The sequence below is a fragment of the Polypterus senegalus genome, chromosome 14, assembly GCF_016835505.1.
Source record: "Polypterus senegalus isolate Bchr_013 chromosome 14, ASM1683550v1, whole genome shotgun sequence".
In the NCBI taxonomy this organism is placed as follows: domain Eukaryota; kingdom Metazoa; phylum Chordata; class Cladistia; order Polypteriformes; family Polypteridae; genus Polypterus; species Polypterus senegalus.
The window spans coordinates 74,260,600-74,281,458 of NC_053167.1; the positions used below are offsets into that span (position 1 = coordinate 74,260,600).

Here is a 20,859-nt window from a genome sequence, read left to right on the forward strand (position 1 = left end):
TTCAATTTAAGTATTGGATCCAGCTGCAGCTTTGTATTCTACCAGTCACTAAATCCTCATTTCTTAATGAGTGAAAGTGTCCAAGCTTCAGGGCTTATTTCATGGTAGACATGCTGTTACTTAAATGAATAATGCATTTTATGGTTCCTAACAAAATTTAACAAAGTGGAATGATAGTGATTGAACCTATTATGTCAGTTGTCATACAATATGTGCACAACTGTTTTGTATTCATAAGTTATAAGGATGCATAGGTAATGAGTCTGTGTGTGCAGGTATTTGAAAGAAAATGGTGAGAGGCTTTAGGGCAATGAGATCTGTGCACAGCTGGCCCTATGAAAAGTACATGGGTTTGATCAGATGTAGGAAGCAAGTTAGAATCTCTACATAATATTCTGACCTACAATAAATGCAGATAAATGTTAATTGTTCTTGGCAAGCTTCAAATGTAGTCTATTTTGCAAGCTGAAAGTTTGGTATTTTTTTTGTATTGAGCAGGAAACTGTTAAAAGAAAACCCCTTCCTTACTTGACTCGCTGCATCCTTGTTATTAGCTTATGACAGTGCTGGCCACATATACACTATGGGACTGTAACTTAGGAGCACTGTAAAACCAGGCAGCATTATTTCATTTCTGTTGGCATTCTTTTAAAAGCCTTAAGCACTGGAATCTCATATAGTCATGGCCAAAATTATTGCACCCCCCCCCCCTGGAATTTTCCCAGAAAATGCACCATTTCTTCCAGAAAATTGTTGCAATTACAAATGTTTTGGTATACAGTAATCCCTCGCTATATCGCGCTTTGACTTTCGCGGTTTCGCTCTATCGCGGATTTTATATGAAAGCATAACTAAATATATAACGCGGATTTTTCGCTGCTTCGCGGGTTCTGCGGACAATGTGTCTTTTTACTTCCTGTATATGCTTCCTCAGTTGGTTTGCCCAGTTGATTTCATACAAGGGATGCTATTGGCGGATGACTGAGAAGCTAACCAATCAGAGCACGCAGTTAAGTTCCTGCTTGCTGAATGCAATGTTATCCAGGAAGTCTCATCTCGCTCATTCAGCATCAACGTGTTTCGCTGTGTAAAGAGTTGTGCTCTTTTGTGTTTATCTTTGTGCATAGTTAAGCCCTTCATTATGGCTCCAAAACGATCTGCTCCTGCTTCAGGGGCCGTGCCCAAGGGCAAAGCGGAAGATGTTAACGATTGACGAAAAGGTAAGCGTTTGGATTTGTTGAAGGCTACGATTCTTTTTATTTAAAAAGTAGGAAAGGAATATAAGATCTACGGCCGCAGTGTCCTTTTAACCAGGGTGCAAAACAATTTGTAAGTGGATGTAATAAGGCAGTAGTCTAGATGGAATCTGCTTTAGGGATTTGGATTGAAGACTGCCAGAAGAAGAACGGCAGTGCTACACAATCGCCTGAAGTGGCTCCTTTAAAGGCTGTAACACTCTCCTTTGTTGTGCAGTAAAATAAAACTCATTGTTATCGGACAAGTCATCGTGTCATTGTTGGTGAGTAGCCATAATTAATTTTCTACTTACAGTACTTAGTACATGTACGTACGTTTAGTGTCACTGTACAGTATACTATATTTGTTGCATTGTATGTATTTATTGCTGGTGGCATGTCTATCGTAATGGCTGTAACATGTGAAATCAGAGACACTCAATATCTTTAAAATAATATTTAGGTTTTACTGTACATAAACAGTGTGTGTTTATACATAATTTCAATGAATCTTACCTAATATCTAAGAGAATACAAAGGGATTATGCTGTATAACTCTGCGGGGAATATTTATAAACAGTGTGGGAGAGTTTATAAGGGCTTAAAATATATAAAATAACCATAGAAACATATGGTTTCTACTTCGCGGATTTTCACCTATCGCGGGGGGGTCTGGAACGCAACCCCCGCGATCGAGGAGGGATTACTGTACACGTTTATTTCCTTTATGTGCATTGGAACAACACAAAAAAAAACAGAGGGAAAAAAAGCCAAATCTGACATTTCATACAAAACTCAAACTGGGCTGGACAAAATTATTGGCACCCTCAACTTAATATTTGGTTGCACGACCATTGGAAAAAAATAACTGAAATCAAGCTTGTTACACCTCTCAAATGGAATTTCCAGCCACTCTTCTTTTGCAAACTGCTCAAGGTCTCTCAGATTTGAAAGGCGCCTTCTCCCAACAGCAATTTTGATATCTCTCCATAAGTGTTCAATCGGATTTAGGTCTGGACTCATTGCTGGCCACTTCAGAACTCTCCAGTGCTTTGTCTTCAACCATTTCTGGGTGCGTTTAGAGGTATGTTTGGGGTCATTGTCCTGCGTCCACCATGTTTGACTGTAGGTACGGTGTTCTTTTGTTCGTGGGCCTCATTCTTTTTTCTGTAAACAGTAGAATGATGAGCTTTACCAAAAAGCTCTACCTTGGTCTCATCTGTCCACAAGACGTTTGCCTAGAAGGATTTTGCCTTCAAGTACGTTTTGGCAAACTCCAGTCTGGCTTTTTTGTTTCTGTGTCACCAATGGGGTCCTCCTGGCTCTCCTGCCATAGCGTTTCATTTCGTTCAGATGTCGACGGATAATTGGAGCTGACACTGTTGCACCCTGAGTCAGCAGAACAGCTTGAATATGTTTTGAAGTTGATTGGCGCGGTTTATCCACCATTCAGACTATCTTTGTTGCAGTCTTTTATCAATTTTTCTCTTCCGCCCACGTCAAGGGAGATTAGCTACAGTGCCATGTGTTTTGAACTTCTTGATTATGTTGTGCACAGTGGACATAGGAACATGAAGATCTCTGGAGATGGACTTGTAGCCTTGAGATTTATTTTCCACAATTTTTATTCTGAAGTCCTCGGACAATTCTCTTCTTTCTGTTCTCCATGCTTAGTGTGGCACACTCAGACACACAACAGAAAGGTTGAGTCAACTTTTCTCTATTTTAACTGGCTTCAGGTGTGATTGCTATATTGCCAGCACCTGTTTCTTGCCACAGGTGAGTTCAAACGAGTATCATATGCTTGAAATAAAACGATTTACCCACAATTTTGAAAACGTGCCAATAAATTTGTCCGGCCCAGTTTTGGAGTTCTGTGTGACATGGTGTCAGATTTGGCTTTTTTCTGTTTTTTTTGTGGTGTTCCAATGCACATAAAGGAAATACATGTGTATACCAAAGCATTTGTAATTGCAACAATTTTCTGGGAAAATTCCAGGGGTGCCAGTAGTTTTGGCCATGATTGTATAGCCTAGAGGTTTGTACACCTTACACTTGTCAACATTATAGAAAGTTGTGAGACCATTTGACCTTAATGCAGAGTCACATTTGGCTCTGTGTTAAGATTGTCATTGAATGTGTTTTAGACATGTATTCTTTTTGTGAAAAGAATCTTAGCAAACTGTATTTTACTGTATATTAACTTTAGTAGTAGTTTTAGCAGTTTATCAACATATGGACTTAATCAAAACTATAGTTTGTGATAACTTTTTTCCTTGTTTTTTAACAGTGGCGATTCACTTCCAAAGGTGCAATGTCCAAATCATCCAGAGGCTATTTTGGTGGAAGATTATAGAGCCGGTGACATGATTTGTCCCGATTGTGGACTGGTAGTTGGTACATTTTTTTTTTTTTTTTTTTAAATTTTATTACTGCTTATTTACTAAAATATTATCTCTCATTCACTGTTTGTACTTAAAAATGTTTTTGGCACCCATTGATTTGTAAAGAATAGTGTTGTATTTTTGCTTGTTGGTTTACTATAATAGTGTTATAATTTTGTACTTGCATGCTGCAAATTGAAAGTGTGTTCAAAATATTTAATGTGTTACAGTAAATCGTCTTGCCATCTTAAATGGATTTATCCAGGTTGATTTGTTGTCCCTAAAATTCAATCCTACACATTTCTCAGCTGTCTGCCTGTTCTAAAATAAATACTGTAACTGGACACTCTACACCACTTAGTAATTTGTAATAATGTAAAGTTGTTGTTCTTGCAAAATTTGCAGGTTAAATTAGCAGACCCTGTCTCACAAGAGAATCATCCGTAGTGTTAGGAAAAGTCAGTCTTTGGTTGGAAGAAAATTTTGTAACGTGTTAGTCCATATATTCTAGAGTTTGCATTCTATTGAAAAAAGAGAAAAAAATAGTTGAATAATACAATAGTTTGGAGACTTAACCCTCCAGTTTTATCCTAGAATGAAGGACCAGACCAGGAATAGTTTTTCTGTCCAAAAATCTAACAGCAAGATAATCTGATTATAACTATGACAAATCGTAACCATCAACAGCAAACTATTAAAGCATTCAGTTCAAGCAAAAAAAAAGTGTACTATATAAATTTCTAGTTTTATTTTCTGGGACAACACTGATACTGTGTGTATATCATAAAGGAAAAATCACAATACTCTTTGTTGGACTGAACATTTAGTGTTCATTGCCAAAATACCAAATACAATACAATTTATTTTTGTATAGCCCAAAATCACACAAGAAGTGCCTCAAGGGGCTTTAACAGGCCCTGTCTCTTGACAGCCCCTGTTCCTTGACTCTCTAAGAAGACAAGGAAAAACTCCCATAAAAACCCTTGTAGGAAAAAAATGGAAAAAACCTTGGGAAAGGCAGTTCAAAAAGAGACCCCTTTACAGGTAGGTTGGGCGTGCAGTGGGTGTCAAAAAGAAGGGGGACAATACAATACACAGACTAGAACAAATCCTCAATACATTATAAAAATAAAAATTTTACAAGTACTGACCAGAATTTAACAGTAGATGATATCACATAATATGATTTGGATTTGTTTAGAGTCCTGGAGACCTCAGTCGTCCCCCATTTGGCCATTCCACAGCTGAAACATTGCTTGGCCAGCCAGTCCAATGAAAGGACCCCTCTACCCCATGATTCCTGCGATCCTCCATCAGGGATGACTTTACCTTAGGCAGGCCAGAACAACTTGGCAGGTGGGCCGTGGCACCAAGTGCCACATTTGAGTACAGAGAAGAGAAACAGAATAGGTGAGGGTTAGTATCAAATTATAACTATTATGTTACTTATGTTTTAGTGCTAATAGCTAACAACAGAGATGCAGTCTGTACAGTTAATCAGCAGCTCTAGTCAGGATATGCTAAACTGACGTAGTGAGTCTTCTGCTGGGATTTAAAAACTGAGATCGAAGGGGCATCTCTTATAGTAGCAAGCAGACCATTCCACAGTTTAGGGGCCCTGTAACTAAAAGCTCGACTTCCCACTTTTATTTTATTAATCCTTGGAATCATAAGCAGACCAGCATCTTGATCTTAATGTTCGCTCTGGTTTGTAAGTCATGATAAGTTTAGACAAGTAAGCAGGGCCTTGGTCATTTAATGCTTGATATTTTAACAGGAGGATTTTGAAATCTGCCCTAAACTTAACTGGAAGCCAGTGTAAGGATTTAAGAACTGTAGTTATGTGTTCATGCTTTCTTGTAGTAATTCTTGCAGCAGCATTTTGGATTAACTGGAGGCTGTATAAAGAACAGTTTGAACATCCAGTGAACACCACATTGCAGTAGTCAATCCTACTAGAAATAAATGCAGGAATTAATTTCTCAGAATCCTGCTTATTTAGAAAGCACCTTAATTTCCCAACATTTTTAAGATGGAAGAAACATGATTTGGATATATTTGTAATATGCTTTTTAAATGACATGCTAGAGTCAAAGAAAACTCCTAGATTGCGGGCTGATTCAGTAAAATTAATGGTGATTCCAACTGAGTTGATGATGACAAAATATTGTTTTGATGACAAAATATTGTTGTGATCAGCTTCATTCCCTTCAATTATCTGTTTTATCTGTGTTTAAATACGAGCAGTTCTCAACCATCCACTCCTTTAATTCACTAACACATCTAATTAAAGACAACATCAGAGAAACTTCATTTGATCTAAATGAAAGGTATAGCTGGGTGTCTGCATACGAGTGAAAATTAACATTCTTTCCTAATCATAGATCCCAGTGGAAGTATGTAAAGTGAAAATAGTAAAGGGCCCAGTACTGAGCCCAGCGGGACACCATATCTCACTTCTGTGTGTAATGATGGAGTACTCTCAGTGCATTTCTGTACATATTGGAATCAACAACAACAACATTTCTTTATATAGCATATTTTCATACAAACAGTAGCTCAAAGTGCTTTACATAATAAAGAATAGAAAAATAAAAGACACAATAAGAAAATAAGTCAACATTAACATAGAATAAGAGTAAGGTCCAATGGCCAGGGTGGACAGAAGAAAAAAAAAACTTCCGACGGCTGGAGAAAAAAAATTAAAAATCTGTAGGGATTCCAGACCATGAGACCGCCCAGTCCCCTCTGGGCATTCTACCTAACATAAATGAAGCAGTCCTCTTTGGATTTAGGGTTCTCACGGAAGGACTTGAAAATGATGGTCACGTAGACTTCTGCCTTTTAATCCATCCATCATTGTTGGAGCATCATGATGCTTTGAGAAGGTGGAGATGGCGCAGGCCACCACCACAAAGAAACCAGAAAAAGAAACAGAAGAGAGAGTAGGGGTCAGTACGGATTTTAGAGCCACCATGAATAGTTATTGTGATGAGTTGAACATGGAGTATCAGGATTTGATCAGAATCGATTTGATAAATTTGAACTAAACCAAGCGATCACAGTGCCTGTAAGCCCAACATCGTTTTCTAGCCGGTGCAGTAAAATGGTCAATGGTGACAAATGCTGCACTTAAGTCTAACAACCATACTTACGGTTAAGTTTCCTTCATCAGTGGATATCAGAATGTCATTTACAACCCGAGTTAGTGCTGTTTCTGTACTATGACCAGTTCGGAAACCAGACTGGAATTTCTCAAATTATGCGTAATGTGCGACTGAAGCTGATTGGCGACTACTTTTTCGAGTATTTTAAATGCGAATAAGTAGACGGTGCAACAAAAATAGAAGAATAACTGAACTTTAGCTACTGTCATTTTGCAGACCTCTAGCATCTTGTGTGATTGCCTCTTGCAGATCCTATTGCTTGACATTCTTCCATATACTAAGAGTTTTTGAATCTGTAATTGTGATATGTTATCCCATTTCTGCAAAGTGCCTGATGTTTATTGGAGGCTTTTGTTTCCAAATATGGTGATCCAGGACATCCCAAAGTGCCATGTAAGTTTAAGGTCCGGAGATAAGGCAGGCCAAAGTGGCACCTCCGCACCAGAATTCATTCCACCGGATATTTGTGACCATATTAATGGTGTGTGGCCTGGCATTGTCCTACTTATAGGGCTTGATCATGTAGGAGATGTTGGTAGTAAGCCCCTGACAGATTGCCTAGCCGTAAGACCAGCAGTGTGTGTATCCTATTATTGTCTGTCTTGTCATTGATATGGGCATGGTATATACTGGCAGTTTTAGAAACAACCATATGGGTGATAGATCTGAAACTCTCAGGTTGACTAGTCAGAGTGCTGCTCCTACTTTGCTATGAAAATGATTATAGGGAAACTGAACCCTTCCTATTGTATATCCACTAAACACATCATCTTGAAAGAATACTCTTTTGTGTTAAGTGCATGCTGTGATTAAAATAAAGCCACATCATCCATTCATAATATATCCTTTTCCACAGAATTTAAAGTAATAAGCTACTGTTTCAGTAGATTTCTTTTTATAAAGGTATTTTTAAGGATTTGGATTAATTGTGCTGGCATCATATTAGCAGTGGGCATTTTCCTTCAATTTGTAGTAGCTACCTTATTTTTAAAGGCACCTTCCAGTACCATTAAACTCTACATTGTTTAAAATGGTAAAATTCATGCATTTGTTTACCATTGTACTTCTCATCAGTTATATAATTCTGTAAATCAGGTTGTGAGTTTTGCTTATCATGACAGCTCCAGCAAAAGACAAGGGAAAAGGAGCTCATTAGATTGAGACACCATAGAGGAGCTGTGAGATTATCAAGCAATGAAGTGTGCTGGCTCAGTCAATCATGACATGGTTTATAAAATGCCACATGGTTTTCACATAAGGGAAAATTGCCTGTAAATTACACAAAAGAAGTTGCACCATATATAAAATATTGCAGTCAAGGTATTTTATATTCCCCAAGTTACTCCCGGTTACTTCTCAGAATGTGTGGATATAAACTAAGTGTAGCTTAAGAGAAATATGCAGGACAGAGATCTGTGGCTTTAGAGAATTTAGAAAGAATTCCAAAAAGTGGGAAGTCACTGCAGGTACTACTACAAAATTGGCAGCATTCCATGGCTGCATTGGTGTAATAGCTGTCAATCACAGTAGTAAAGGTACTGTGCCAATGAGTTTTTTTTTAAGCACAGTGGGAGTTGGGCAGTAAACAGGGATGTGTCCAAAAACTTATAGGGTGAATAGAGTTGCATAAGACACTGCACACACACACAACCGTGCCTTCAGCACCAGCAGGTCTTGATCTCCCAACACAAAAGCCTAGCTGGGGTTAGTCAATTCTGGCCACTTCTGAACTCTTCCACTTAGAGCCGCATAACTTTTTTCTTTCATCTCATAATACAGTAGAAGTTTGTCTACCAGAAAAAACAAGCTGTTAAGTCACATACATGGTGATAATCATATGATAGCTGTAAGCTAGTATAAAATTTCCTGCTGAGTTTCCAATTGTGTGTAAATATTGAATCCGTTATTGTGTATTACTCCTCGTGATTTATTTATCTGAACCACTATGTGTATTGTAGTCTTTATGATTTGTTTGACATTCAGGTGACCGAGTAATTGATGTTGGATCAGAGTGGAGAACATTCAGCAATGACAAAGCAACAAAAGACCCATCACGTGTTGGTGATGCCCAGAATCCCCTCTTAAATGGTGGTGATTTGACGACTATGATTAGTAAGGTAATATTATTTTGAATGACGACTAGTAACCGTCATTGTACATGTAACCTTTGTGAAATGACTTGTTTCAGGTTTTTCCTTTTAATCCTTGTCTGGGTCTTGTTTTGAGTGGAAGCCTTCATGTTAAATAAGAAAAGTTTAGGGGTGAGGCGGTAGGGGGAGCCAAGGCTACTTCCCTCACTATGCATCATTCGCCTCATTGCAGGGATAGTCTTTTAAGAAATAAGTTGTACATCAAAATAACAAACAATGGGGAGAGTTTTTGTACAGTATGCTGCAACATGCATAGTTGAAATTGGATATCTGTGTTGAAATGAAGGCTTCATCCTCCTAGATTTTTACTCACCTAAATCTATCTTGTGTGTGAATGACACTGAATGATGAGGATTTTCTTGTACACTGTGTGAGGTAGTGTCATCTTCAAAACTTGGCCACAGACATTGAACACTGTATTCTAACTTTGTGTAGTGAAGCAGTTGTAAGACAGGTGCAGTTTACATGTCTTGTATTTTTTTTATTTATTTTTTTGCTTGCTTTAGTAGAATTTGTACTATTTTAAGTGTTTTAGTTGGATGATGACTTTTTTTTTAATATATGTAACTTGAAACCTTTTTTTTTATTGATTTATGTCCAACTGCTGCCTGTTCCCAAAAAAAAGGCCAACATTACTGGAATGATCACAAATCTTAACATTGGGATTCAGTGTTAAAATCCTACATGTCCTCCCTGATTCTGGAAAATTTTCTATTTGCTGATTCTCTGACATAAAATGAAAAGTAAATCTAAAGTTGATGTGTATCATGACATCACCAGTTGGCAACACCTGTTAATTTGATTTTGCCTGTTTGATGTATGACCCTATTGTAGTATCATCTGTTATAATCCACTGTTCTGCAAAAGCGGCTTTTGTAAATGGGGTGAATTTGGTATACATTGAATTATGTATAGAAGGCTGGATTCATTATCTGCCTCCATTCTGGAGAATTATTCCTCGGTGGTCACTGTTTCCGAAACTATAAACCTTAACGCCAAAAACAAAACCATGGTTTGTGATCTCAGAATTTTAATGCATTCTTGGCTAATAGCATCAATAAGAAGAATACATGAATTACAAACTAAGAAGAGATACTCGTGCACTGTATTAGTGAAACAATTTTAAGTAAGAATTGTGGCTGTGTATAAGTGTTCACCCTTTTCATGATTTCCTCTTGTGATTTTCTTTCTTAACACAGACCTTTGTGCAGTAGAGCCTGCTGTTTTTTGTATATATTTTTTTATGATCCTTTGTGGCTCTCTGGTTCATTTTTACACTGTCACTTTGTAGTAATTGTGGCAGGCCGGCTGACCGCTCCTTTCAGTTTTTACTCCTATTGCTGGTGTTTTGCGATGGCCGACAGAATCCCAAAACCTTAGAAATTGCTTTGAAGCTAATTCCAGATAGATATAGATAGAGATAGAGAGAGAGAGATGTAGATTTCAGTTTTATTCTGTTATGATTTTTTTATATATTCGCTGTTAAGCTAGAAGTGCAACTAATTTCCTTGGTGTTGCAATCTAGAATCCAACTGGTATTCTCTAAACTGGCTCGGCCATATACAGCTATGTGCTTGGAAATACAGCATGTGCCATAACAGGGACTGCACATTAGCAACACTGTAGGTGCTGACTTGTGAATAAGTAGATATGCATGTGTTTAATTGAGCAACTGGTATTAAAACATTATGATATTTATGATTATATTTATATGAAATCTTTTGAAAGACAACCTCCAGCCTGATTTCTAGAGTTATATTTCAACACTGCTTTCAGAGCTGTTCAATATTGTATTATTCATGAAAACATTTTTACAGATTTGTCGAATTCCAAGGAATTGGTTATTTGGGTAATTGTAATTTGGGTCACCCCTGCTGAGAGTTCACAGAATAACAATTAAAGTAGCTTTATACTTTAATTACTGAAAGATCTGAGAAAGATTCCTTTAATTACTGATAATGAAACTTGGAATTACAATATTAAAAATTACTTTAAATCATTTGTTTGCCTTATCTCCTTTTAAGGGAACCGGTGCAGCAAGTTTTGATGAGTTTGGCAATTCAAAGTATCAAAACCGAAGAACGATGAGCAGTTCAGACAGAGCAATGCTGAATGCATTTAAAGAAATAACAACCATGGCAGACAGAATAAACCTTCCCAGAAATATCATAGTAAGTATAATTAACGTTTGATAGTTTTTATAGATTTTTTTTTATCCATGCTTTAATTAGTTTTTAATATAATGAGAAATTTTCTTAAGTGTTGCTGTTTATCTTGCCAGGATCGTACAAATAACTTGTTTAAGCAAGTGTACGAACAGAAGAGTCTAAAGGGAAGAAGTAATGATGCCATTGCTTCTGCTTGTCTTTATATTGCTTGTAGACAAGAAGGTGTTCCTCGAACGTTTAAAGGTATAAACAAATTATATTACATTTTAAAGTGTTTCTATTTTTCCTTTTCTGTGTTCACTTTACAGTTTGCTTTTGTTACAGCTTTTTAATCACTGTTTCCTTTGATTAAATAGTTGATGTAGCAGAGGCTTCATTTTTTTTCATGATTACATTTGTAAAAGAAAAAAACATCTTTTAATGGCACCCTTTTAAAAAGCACAGCATTCTTCTATTGCCATTAGAATTTGAATAGTATATTGATGGACCTCCTTGTGTGCACTTTTCCATTTATATTGAATTCATCTGCCTTTTGTAAGGTTAAACATACTAGTTTCTGTGAGACCAGCCTGTTGGTCATTGCTTATAAAGTAATATGAGCCACCCTAAGATCAGAAGAACTGAGCTGCAGATAGACGTAAGTGAAATGAGTAATGTGAAAAAATGCTCAAAAGCGCTGAAAATCCCAAGAAGTACTGTTTAGTCCAATTAGTACAACACATAAAATTACCCAGAAACTTTACTGAAAAGGCTGTCCTCAAATTGGTAGCTAAGTAAGAGGGAAATTGTCAGAGAAGCAGTCAAGAGTCCAGGCATGGCCAGGCATAGAATTTGTATTTTGTCACAACCAAGATAATCTGCTAGTCCTCTGACAGTTGCTCAGGTGCTTCAGTGGTCATGGCCTTAGGGTAGAGTGGTGAAAAGAAATACTTGGAAGAAAAACCCACAAAAATGTTTTTTGAAAGAATGGGGGACAGTTCTTTTGTGTCATGAAGAGAGCACACTGTTACAATATTTGGCTTTCTGTTTTGGATCCTCCTGGACACTAAAACTGAACTGAGTGTAAAAATCGGTTGATGGTTTATTGTATGTTCAGGTGGAGCTTATAATTCTCATTTTTAAAATAGATATGAATGGTTAAATAGTTCAAAAAGAACATTTTATTTTTGTTTTAAAGATAATAATTTTTGTGTATACAGGAGAGTATACAGATGAAGAGGATGGCAAAGTGGGATATTTGGAGATATGCAGAAAGTAGACAAGAGTACAAGGAGATAAGGCGCAAGGTGAAGAGAGAGGTAGCGAAGGCTAAGGAAAAGGCGTATGATGAGTGTTGAGAGGTTGGACACTAAGGAGGGAGAAAAGGACCTGTACCAATTAACTAGACAGAGGGACCGAGCTGGGAAAGATGTGCAGCAGGTTAGGGTGATAAAGGATAAAGATGGAAACGTACTCACAAGCGAGGAGAGTGTGTTGAGCAGATGGAAAGAGTACTTTGAAAGGCTTATGAATGAAGAGAACGAGAGAGGGGTTGGATGATGTGGAGATAGTGAATCAGGAAGTACAACAGATTAGCAAGGAGGAAGTAAGGACATCTTTGAAGAGGATGACAAATGGAAAGGGCGTTGGTCCAGATGACATACCTGTGGAAGTATAGAGGTGTCTAGGAGAGATGGCAGTGGCGTTTTTTAACCAGATTGTTTAATGGAATCTTGGAAAGTGAGAGGATGCCTAAGGAGTGGAGAAGTGTACTGGTCCTGATATTTAAGAATAAGGGGGATGTGCAGGACTGCAGTAACTACGGGGGAATGAAATTGATGAGCCACAGCATGAAGTTATGGGAAAGAGTAGTGGAAGCTAGGTTAAGAAGTGAGGAGGTGATTAGTGAGCAGTAGTATGGTTTCATGCCAAGAAAGAGCACCACAGATGCAATGTTTACTCTAAGGATGTTGTTGAAGTTTAGAGAAGGCCAGAAGAAGTTGCATTGTGTCTTTGTGGACCTGGAGAAAGCATATGACAGGTGCCTTGAGAGGAGCTGTGGTATTGTATGAGGAAGTTGGGCGTGGCAGAGAAGTACGTAAGGCAGGGTGGAATGGGTGGAGAAGAGTGTCGGGAGTAATTTCTGACAGACGCGTATCAGCAAGAGTGAAAAGGAAGGTCTGCAGGACAGTAGTGAGACCAGCTATGTTATATGGGTTGGACCAGAAAGCAGGAGACAGAGCTGGAGGTGGCAGAGTTAAAGATGCTGAGATTTGCATTGGGTGTGACAACAACAACAACATTTATTTATATAGCACATTTTCATACAAACAGTAGCTCAAAGTAAAAATAAAAGACACAATAAGAAAATAAAATAAGTCAACATTAATTAACATAGAATAAGAGTAAGGTCCAATGGCCAGGGTGGACAGAAAAAACAAAAAAAAAAAAACTCCAGACGGCTGGAGAAAAAAGTAAAATCAGTTGGGATTCCAGACCATGAGACCGCCCAGTCCCCTCTGGGCATTCTACCTAACATAAATGAAACAGTCCTCTTTGGATTTAGGGTTCTCATGGAAGGACTTGAAAATGATGGTCATGTAGACTACTGCCTTTTAATCCATCCATCATTGTTGGAGCATCATGATGCTTTGAGTAGGTGGAGGTGGCGCAGGCCACCACCACAAAGAAACCGGAAAAAGAAACAGAAGAGAGAGTAGGGGTCAGTACGGATTTTAGAGCCACCATGAATAATTATTATGATAAATTGAACATACAGAGTATCAGGATTAAGTTAAATTGAAGTTATAAAAAGGCCATGTTAAAGTAATATGTGTTCAGCAGTGTTTTAAAGTGCTCTACTGTATCAGCCTAGCGAATTCCTATTGGCAGGCTATTCCAGATATTGGGTGCATAGCAGCAGAAGGCCGCCTCACCACTTCTTTTAAGCTTTGCTCTTGGAATTCTAAGGAGACACTCATTTGAGAATCTAAGGTTACGATTTGGAAGATAAGGTGTCCGACATTCCGATATATAAGATGGAGCGAGATTATTTAAGGCTTTATAAACCATAAGCAGAATTTTAAAATCAATTATGAATGACACAGGTAACCAGTGTAGTGACATCAAAACTGGAGAAATGTGTTCGGATTTTCTTTTCCTAGTTAGGATTCTAGCAGCTGCATTCTGCACTAGTTGCAAACGATTTGTCTTTTTTGGGTAGTCCTGAGAGGAGTGCGTTACAGTAATCTAGTCTACTGAAAACAAAACGCGTGAACTAATTTCTCAGCATCTTTCAGTGATATACTCGTAAGAGGTCTAACTTTTGCTATGTTTCTTAGGTGAAAAAATGCTGTCCTAGTGATCTGATTAATATGCGATTTAAAATTCAGATTACAGTCAACAATTACCCCTAAGCTTTTTACCTCCGTCTTGACTTTTAATCCTAATGTATCCAGTTTATTTCTAATAGCATCATTGTATCCATTGTTGCCAATAACTAAGATTTCAGTTTTCTCTTTATTTAACTTGAGAAAGTTACTATTCATCCATTCTGAGATACAAGTCAGACATTGTGTTAGTGAATCAAGAGAATCGGGGTCATCAGGTGCTATTGATAAGTACAACTGTGTGTCATCAGATAGCTGTGGTAGCTCATGTTGTGCCCTGAGATAATCTGACCTAACAGAAGCCTATAGATTGAGAAGAGCAGCGGACCCAGGATAGAGCCTTGTGGAACACCATATTGGATATCATGTGACTTTGAGTTGTAATTGCCACAACAAAGAATTTTCTCCCAGTCAGGTAGGATTCAAACCAATTTAAGACACTGCCCGAGAGGCCCAACCATTGACTATGGCGATTTCTAAGAATATTATGATCAATGGTGTCAAATGCAGCACTCAGATCTAAGAGGATGAGAACAGAGGATGACGAGGATGAGCAGGATTAGAAATGAGTACATTAGAGGGTCAGCTCAAGTTGGACGGTTGGGAGACAAAGTCAGAGAGGAGAGATGCTGGGTATATTAGGAGAAGGATCCTAAGGATAGAGCTGCCAGGGAAGAGGAAAAGAGCAAGGCCTAAGTGAAGGTTTATGGATATGGTGAGAGAGTAACAGAACAAAATGCAGAGGACAAAGATATGGAAGATGATCATCTGCTGTGGCGACCCCTAACAGGAGCAGTCGAAAGAAGAAGATGATTTCTTCTTTAATGAATTTACTAGGTCATGAAATTTTTAATAAGCCAATTTTATATCACTGATCACCAACAGTGTTATCACTAAAACGTGTTTTAGTAAATTTACTCTGTTCAAATATGTGTGCAGCTGGACCTCTCCATATGAAAGGTTCTTTTGGTGTCTCAGTGCAAGTCCCTCAAAGCAATTTCTCAAATTTGGAATGAGAGGTACCAGTCTATAGTCATTAAGGCAGTTTACTTTTTTTAGGCACAGGGATAATTTGTTGTCTTTTTAAGGAAAGTGTGGCAGGGACCACCACAGATTCTCTCAGGAAAATGCTAAAAATGTAACTCCTAGGCATCATGTAATTGCTTGCTACAGGTTTTTAAAATTTACCTGGAAATCGAGACTAGATGCCTTATGGATATTAAGCCACTTTAATTGCTTTTCTGGGTTAATACAGTATCTGCATTTCATATATGTTTCCAAATCACAGTTTAAAATGCATTGCTGTATGCATTCAGTAAATTTCTGATGTCAAGGTTATCCACAGTTTCTTATACTAAGCACCTAGTCAACCACACATTTTTTTTTAATTAATCCTGTTAAGATGTTTTCATACTCCTCCGGATCTGATGAGTAGTCTCCAAGCATGTCTCATTTTACACAGTTAAAGCAGGCCTATAGTTTCTTTTTTTTCTGCTTTTTTGTAATTTTCAGCTTAACGTAAACATTGATCCACTTGTTTTAACATACAAAAAGCATCTCTGTGCTGCTTATGATACATTTTCTTGCTTGTGCAGCCACTCCTATTGTTGGCTTGACATGCTTATATTGCATATACTGTAGCGTGTTCCCATCCATGAAGCCATTCCGATTGGAAAACAGGTGGTAGTCAAATGATCCAATGTACAGTGCATTTTGCATCTCTTTAAATCCACACTTTTGCAAGTCATTTGCAACCTGTGCAGGGTGTGTGGTGGCATTATGGTAAGATTTTTACAAACAAGTTTTTAAAGGATGCAAAATATCATAATTACTGTTAACAAAGTCCCAGAAAATATCAAGCTTTGGAATCATGAACTCACAACCAAGATGGCTTGCGAAAAAAGATGCACTCAAATAGGTATGTTGTGCTTGCGGAAATGAAAATAATCCATTCAAACGGATTAATAATTTGTCCGAGCAAATAAATTTTTTTTTTTTTTTTTTTGCCTGACTTTTACGGGGCTCTGCACTAGATCAGTTTCACTTAAATTGCATTTTATAGAGGAACCCAGGTTACTCACCAATGGGCAATATAAAGCCCATGTCCAAAACAAGAAAGCTCCCACTTGTGAATCTGTAGTGCAGTGACAATGTTATCCCTGCTGTCTGTTGTCCTGCAAACCAGTTTGGTCTTCTCCCAGCAGCCATGATGCCAGCGCTTCTTTCAGACCTTGTGCAGTGTTGTCCATCTGTGTGGTCTTCTGGGAAGTAGGTTGTTTGCAGTTGCCAGGTTTCGTCAATGAAATGTACTGTTGAGAGATATGGTTTAGATGTTTGGTTTGACCATGAATCTGTCGTGGCAAAATTTGAAACCATTTGCAGTTTATGGGTCAGGGTTTGGCAACATGAATCATACAATTTAGGCAGAGCTGTTTGACTAAAATAATTTTGGGCTGGATGTGTGAATCTTGGGTCTGAAGTATTAAGTTGTTTGAAACCATTCCTGTCAACCACTTGAATTGGTACCATCTCTTTCGTGCTGTAATTGGTGACCGTGTTTGTCATGCCATGTGTTGCTTTTCTTGTCCTACAGCACTTTTGTAGAATGATTTAGCTAACATTTGGCAAGTTTTTTTTTTTTGTGCTTTCACCTTGGGCAGTTTAGATCTGTTGTGGACAGCTGACTCCTGAAGCTTTTCATATTCTATTGCAGTGGTTAGTTCACAGATGGTGAAAGAAGTTAGTTGTTGAGCTGTCTTAAATGGCAATCAATTTCCAACATAGTTTCTAGATTGCCATGTTTTGATCAACATCACTCTTTTAAAAGCCAAATCGCCTCCACATGAGTGTGGATGATCCACGTCTTGCAATAAAATCTAACTGCATAGATTGCAAGGCTGTTTTATACTCTGGTGCTGCTTGCTTATGTGCTCGTTTTGCGCACGTGTAGTAGTCTGTCCTGTTAGGTTACATGAGATCGTGAATGCGTGGACTTGATGATTTCAGCTCTCACATCGTTAAAACAATTAAGATATTATTGTAGATGATGCATATTGCTTGTTAAAGAAGAGTTTGTTTATAATGTGTATACAGTATATGTATGTCTTGATTATGTTCTTATTCTGTCTGTAAGTAGGGGTGTGTTTTTTTCTTTTTTTTTTTTCTGCATAAGCATATTTTCATTACAGTGGAGGTTGTTCTGTTATAGTCCCTTTTAAATTATTTTTTGTTTATTCAGGGTTTTTCGTGGGATGTTTTAGGGGGAATATGTACAAAATAGTTTGGATTTATTTCATATATACACTATTTGTTTAATGGAATGAATTGTTCTGGGTATTTTATTTTTTTTATCTATTTATAAGGGACACCATTAAAAAGAGGATTAAATTAGGGGCTATTGGAAGCAAACTCTTACCAAGGGTAAGAAGTTTGTGTTGTGGACCTTGGATAAGAATTAGAGGAACTTGCTACAACTCTTATATATCTATCTCAGTCATTCATGCAGTGGTTCTTTGGTTTACCAAATGCAGTATAGCGCTTATTTCTATTGCTGTATTCAGTTACAACAATGTAAAATCTCATAATGTAGTAAATCTCTGGTAATTTACCTGTGTATGGATCCTAAAGTGGAAATGAATAAGTTGTAACTTGGCCCGGTGGCTGGTTTAGAGGAGTTAATATTTAAAATGTTCAGTTGCAGGTATAGTGGTTCACAGCCAGAGTAATGACAGTTAAATTAATTTTAACTTCTTATAGGTTATGTTAATTAAGTTAAAACATTCTTTTCAATTTGGATGAACCAAAGTAAAGTCTCGAATACACACTTTGTAGCATCTATGATGTAGCCATTGACTGCACTGTCCCTAGCTGAATAGTCCTGGCTGTTTTGTTGCATTGATGCTTTCATGACGATGAACAACGGTGTGCAACAAGAGTACGAGATGTGTACAGTACTGAGACAGTCCATCCAAATTAGTCAGAGTGAGGGTGCATAATATCCATTAGTGGTAGCAGGTCTTACTACAGCACTTGGAATGTGTGGGTATCTTAATTGTATTACAGAAAATAATTCATATTTTCATCCACTGTATAACCCTCTATATATAAACAGGTTAAATTTTGAAATATGTCTTGCTGTATAAAAGAACCACTTAAGTTATTAATAATCATTCATAGATTAAAAATAGTGGAAGATCTGTATTTTTCTACATTATTGTGGTATGTTCAGGATCCTTTGTACCCCCCATTTACTCCCAATTTTTAAGGTGGCTGGGTTGAGTTTCTGGAAGTATTTACTGTAGTATACTCGGTTTCATCATGAACAGACTTCTTAATTTCTGCAGTATTAGTGATAAGTGTGCTAGTTTTATTTTGTTTTGGTTTGTGCATTACTACTTAAAGTTTGATTTCTCACTGCAAGTTTATTTTATCTTCTCCTTAGAAATTTGTGCAGTTTCCAGAATTTCAAAAAAAGAAATCGGCAGATGTTTCAAGTTGATCCTGAAGGCCTTGGAGACCAGTGTAGATTTAATTACAACTGGTGACTTCATGTCTCGATTCTGCTCAAACCTGGGGTTGCCCAAACAGGTTCAAATGGCTGCTACGTTCATTGCAAGAAAAGCTGTGGAGTTGGACCTTGTCCCTGGAAGGAGTCCTATTTCAGTGGCAGCCGCTGCTATTTACATGGCATCACAAGCTTCTTCAGAGAAGAAGACACAGAAAGGCAAGTGTATCTGCATAACATCATCAAAAAAACAACAAACTGAAAAACAGTAAAACTAATTTAGGATTTAGTGTCCCATTTGTGTATTGGGAAAACAAGTCCCTGCAGCTGATTTAATGCTTTTTTTGGTTTTTCCAGAAATCGGTGATATTGCAGGAGTAGCGGACGTGACCATCAGGCAGTCCTACAGGCTCATCTATCCTCGTGCTGCAGATCTCTTTCCACCCGATTTCAAATTTGACACGCCTGTTGACAAACTACCCCAGCTGTAAATGTAGTGCGTCCATGAGTTCAGCTTTGATACACTTTCAGCATTTTTGGATAATGATGTGAACATTTAGAGAAATTGGAAAAATTACAGGACATTCCAAAGGTGATTAAGGACAATTTGTACTTGCTTCTTATTTGTGTGTATATATATATATATATATATACTGTATATAGGTGGTGCAAGGGGACAAAATTATGGATCTTGTTGCAAAAATTGATTTCATACTGTATTTCCACCTTTTGTAGGAAATAAGCAAGGTCTATTTTGTCAGATGTATGCAGTAAATTAAATAAAAATCTTTCTAAAGCTGTTAGCCAATTTCACCTTTTATTCAGGGTCAGCACAGTAGTGCTGTTCCCTCGTGGCTCTAGCACAATGGGTTAATTGTACCATTTTCTGTGTATGGTCTGATTTTTCCCCACCATGCCACAATATCTCCAAAAAACTGAGTGGTTTCCTCCCTGCATTTGAAGGGGTATGCATGTGACAAAATTCACCAGCATAAGTACTGGTTTATGACCAGGCAGCTCATAGTTTGCATTCAGTGTTCTTATACCATATAGAAAGGAGTCAAGTAATGGTTAAGTTAGGTACTTTACACAACCAGCGTTGGATAAGAATCTGTAAGGGGTGGTGATATTTCTGTGGACTTAAAGCCATTTCTGCTACCTAATGAAGCCTTATTAAGTTTATATCTGAATGAACAGTTCAGTAACATCTCCCTATTATATAGTCTGGAATTATAAAATCAGACAGATTTAATTTGAATTTTATTTAGTTATTACTAGCTTAATCTTACAAAGTAATCTTGTGTATTTGACTTCCAATCTTAACAGATTCAGATTCAGAGGAATGTTTTAGTAAATGTCAATGCATAATGAATGTGCTAATCGTAGAATATGCATTATTGTAATTAGGAAGCTCAATTCACTTGCTAAACAAATGAAAAGGTATGGCTGGTGAGTTTTAGAACACCTCAGGTTTTTTTAGTTTTTATGGAAATGCACATAGTTTAATGTCTTAATCCTTCATGAAATCAAGGCATAGAACAAATGTCAAATAAAATAAGTCAAGGAAACAAAGCGTACAAAGTTTTATTCAGGTTGTTGATTCAAAGTAGCCACCTTTTGCTCGTATAACCAAACTGTGGTAACGCTTTTGATTCAGAATGTCAGTCACTCTGTGCAGGTCAACAACTTAGCCTCTAGCAAAAGAACCCCAGACCATCACAGTTCCTCCTTCATGTTTGGTAGTTGGTATCACACACTGAGGAACCATCCTTTCACCAACTCTACAGTGTAGAAACACCTTGTTTGATGAACTAAAGATTTCAGTTTTTGATTCATCAATCAAAAAGACTTTGTTAGTCTGCAGTAGTCCATAGCCGTATTTC

At 37.5% G+C, this 20,859-nt stretch overlaps 1 protein-coding gene across 1 annotated transcript in view; it reads left to right on the forward strand.

The window, feature by feature from the left end:
- Positions 1 to 19,779, forward strand: part of gtf2b (general transcription factor IIB) — a 35,115-nt gene extending 15,336 nt beyond the window's left edge. Inside the window, exons 2-7 of the mRNA XM_039734794.1 lie at positions 3,526 to 3,632; positions 8,770 to 8,903; positions 10,961 to 11,107; positions 11,218 to 11,347; positions 18,914 to 19,195; positions 19,334 to 19,779. Of these exons, the coding sequence (XP_039590728.1) occupies positions 3,526 to 3,632; positions 8,770 to 8,903; positions 10,961 to 11,107; positions 11,218 to 11,347; positions 18,914 to 19,195; positions 19,334 to 19,467 (934 nt within the window). The 3' untranslated portion in view covers positions 19,468 to 19,779. The remainder of the gene's footprint in view (positions 1 to 3,525; positions 3,633 to 8,769; positions 8,904 to 10,960; positions 11,108 to 11,217; positions 11,348 to 18,913; positions 19,196 to 19,333) is intronic.
- The last annotated feature ends 1,080 nt before the right edge of the window (positions 19,780 to 20,859 follow it).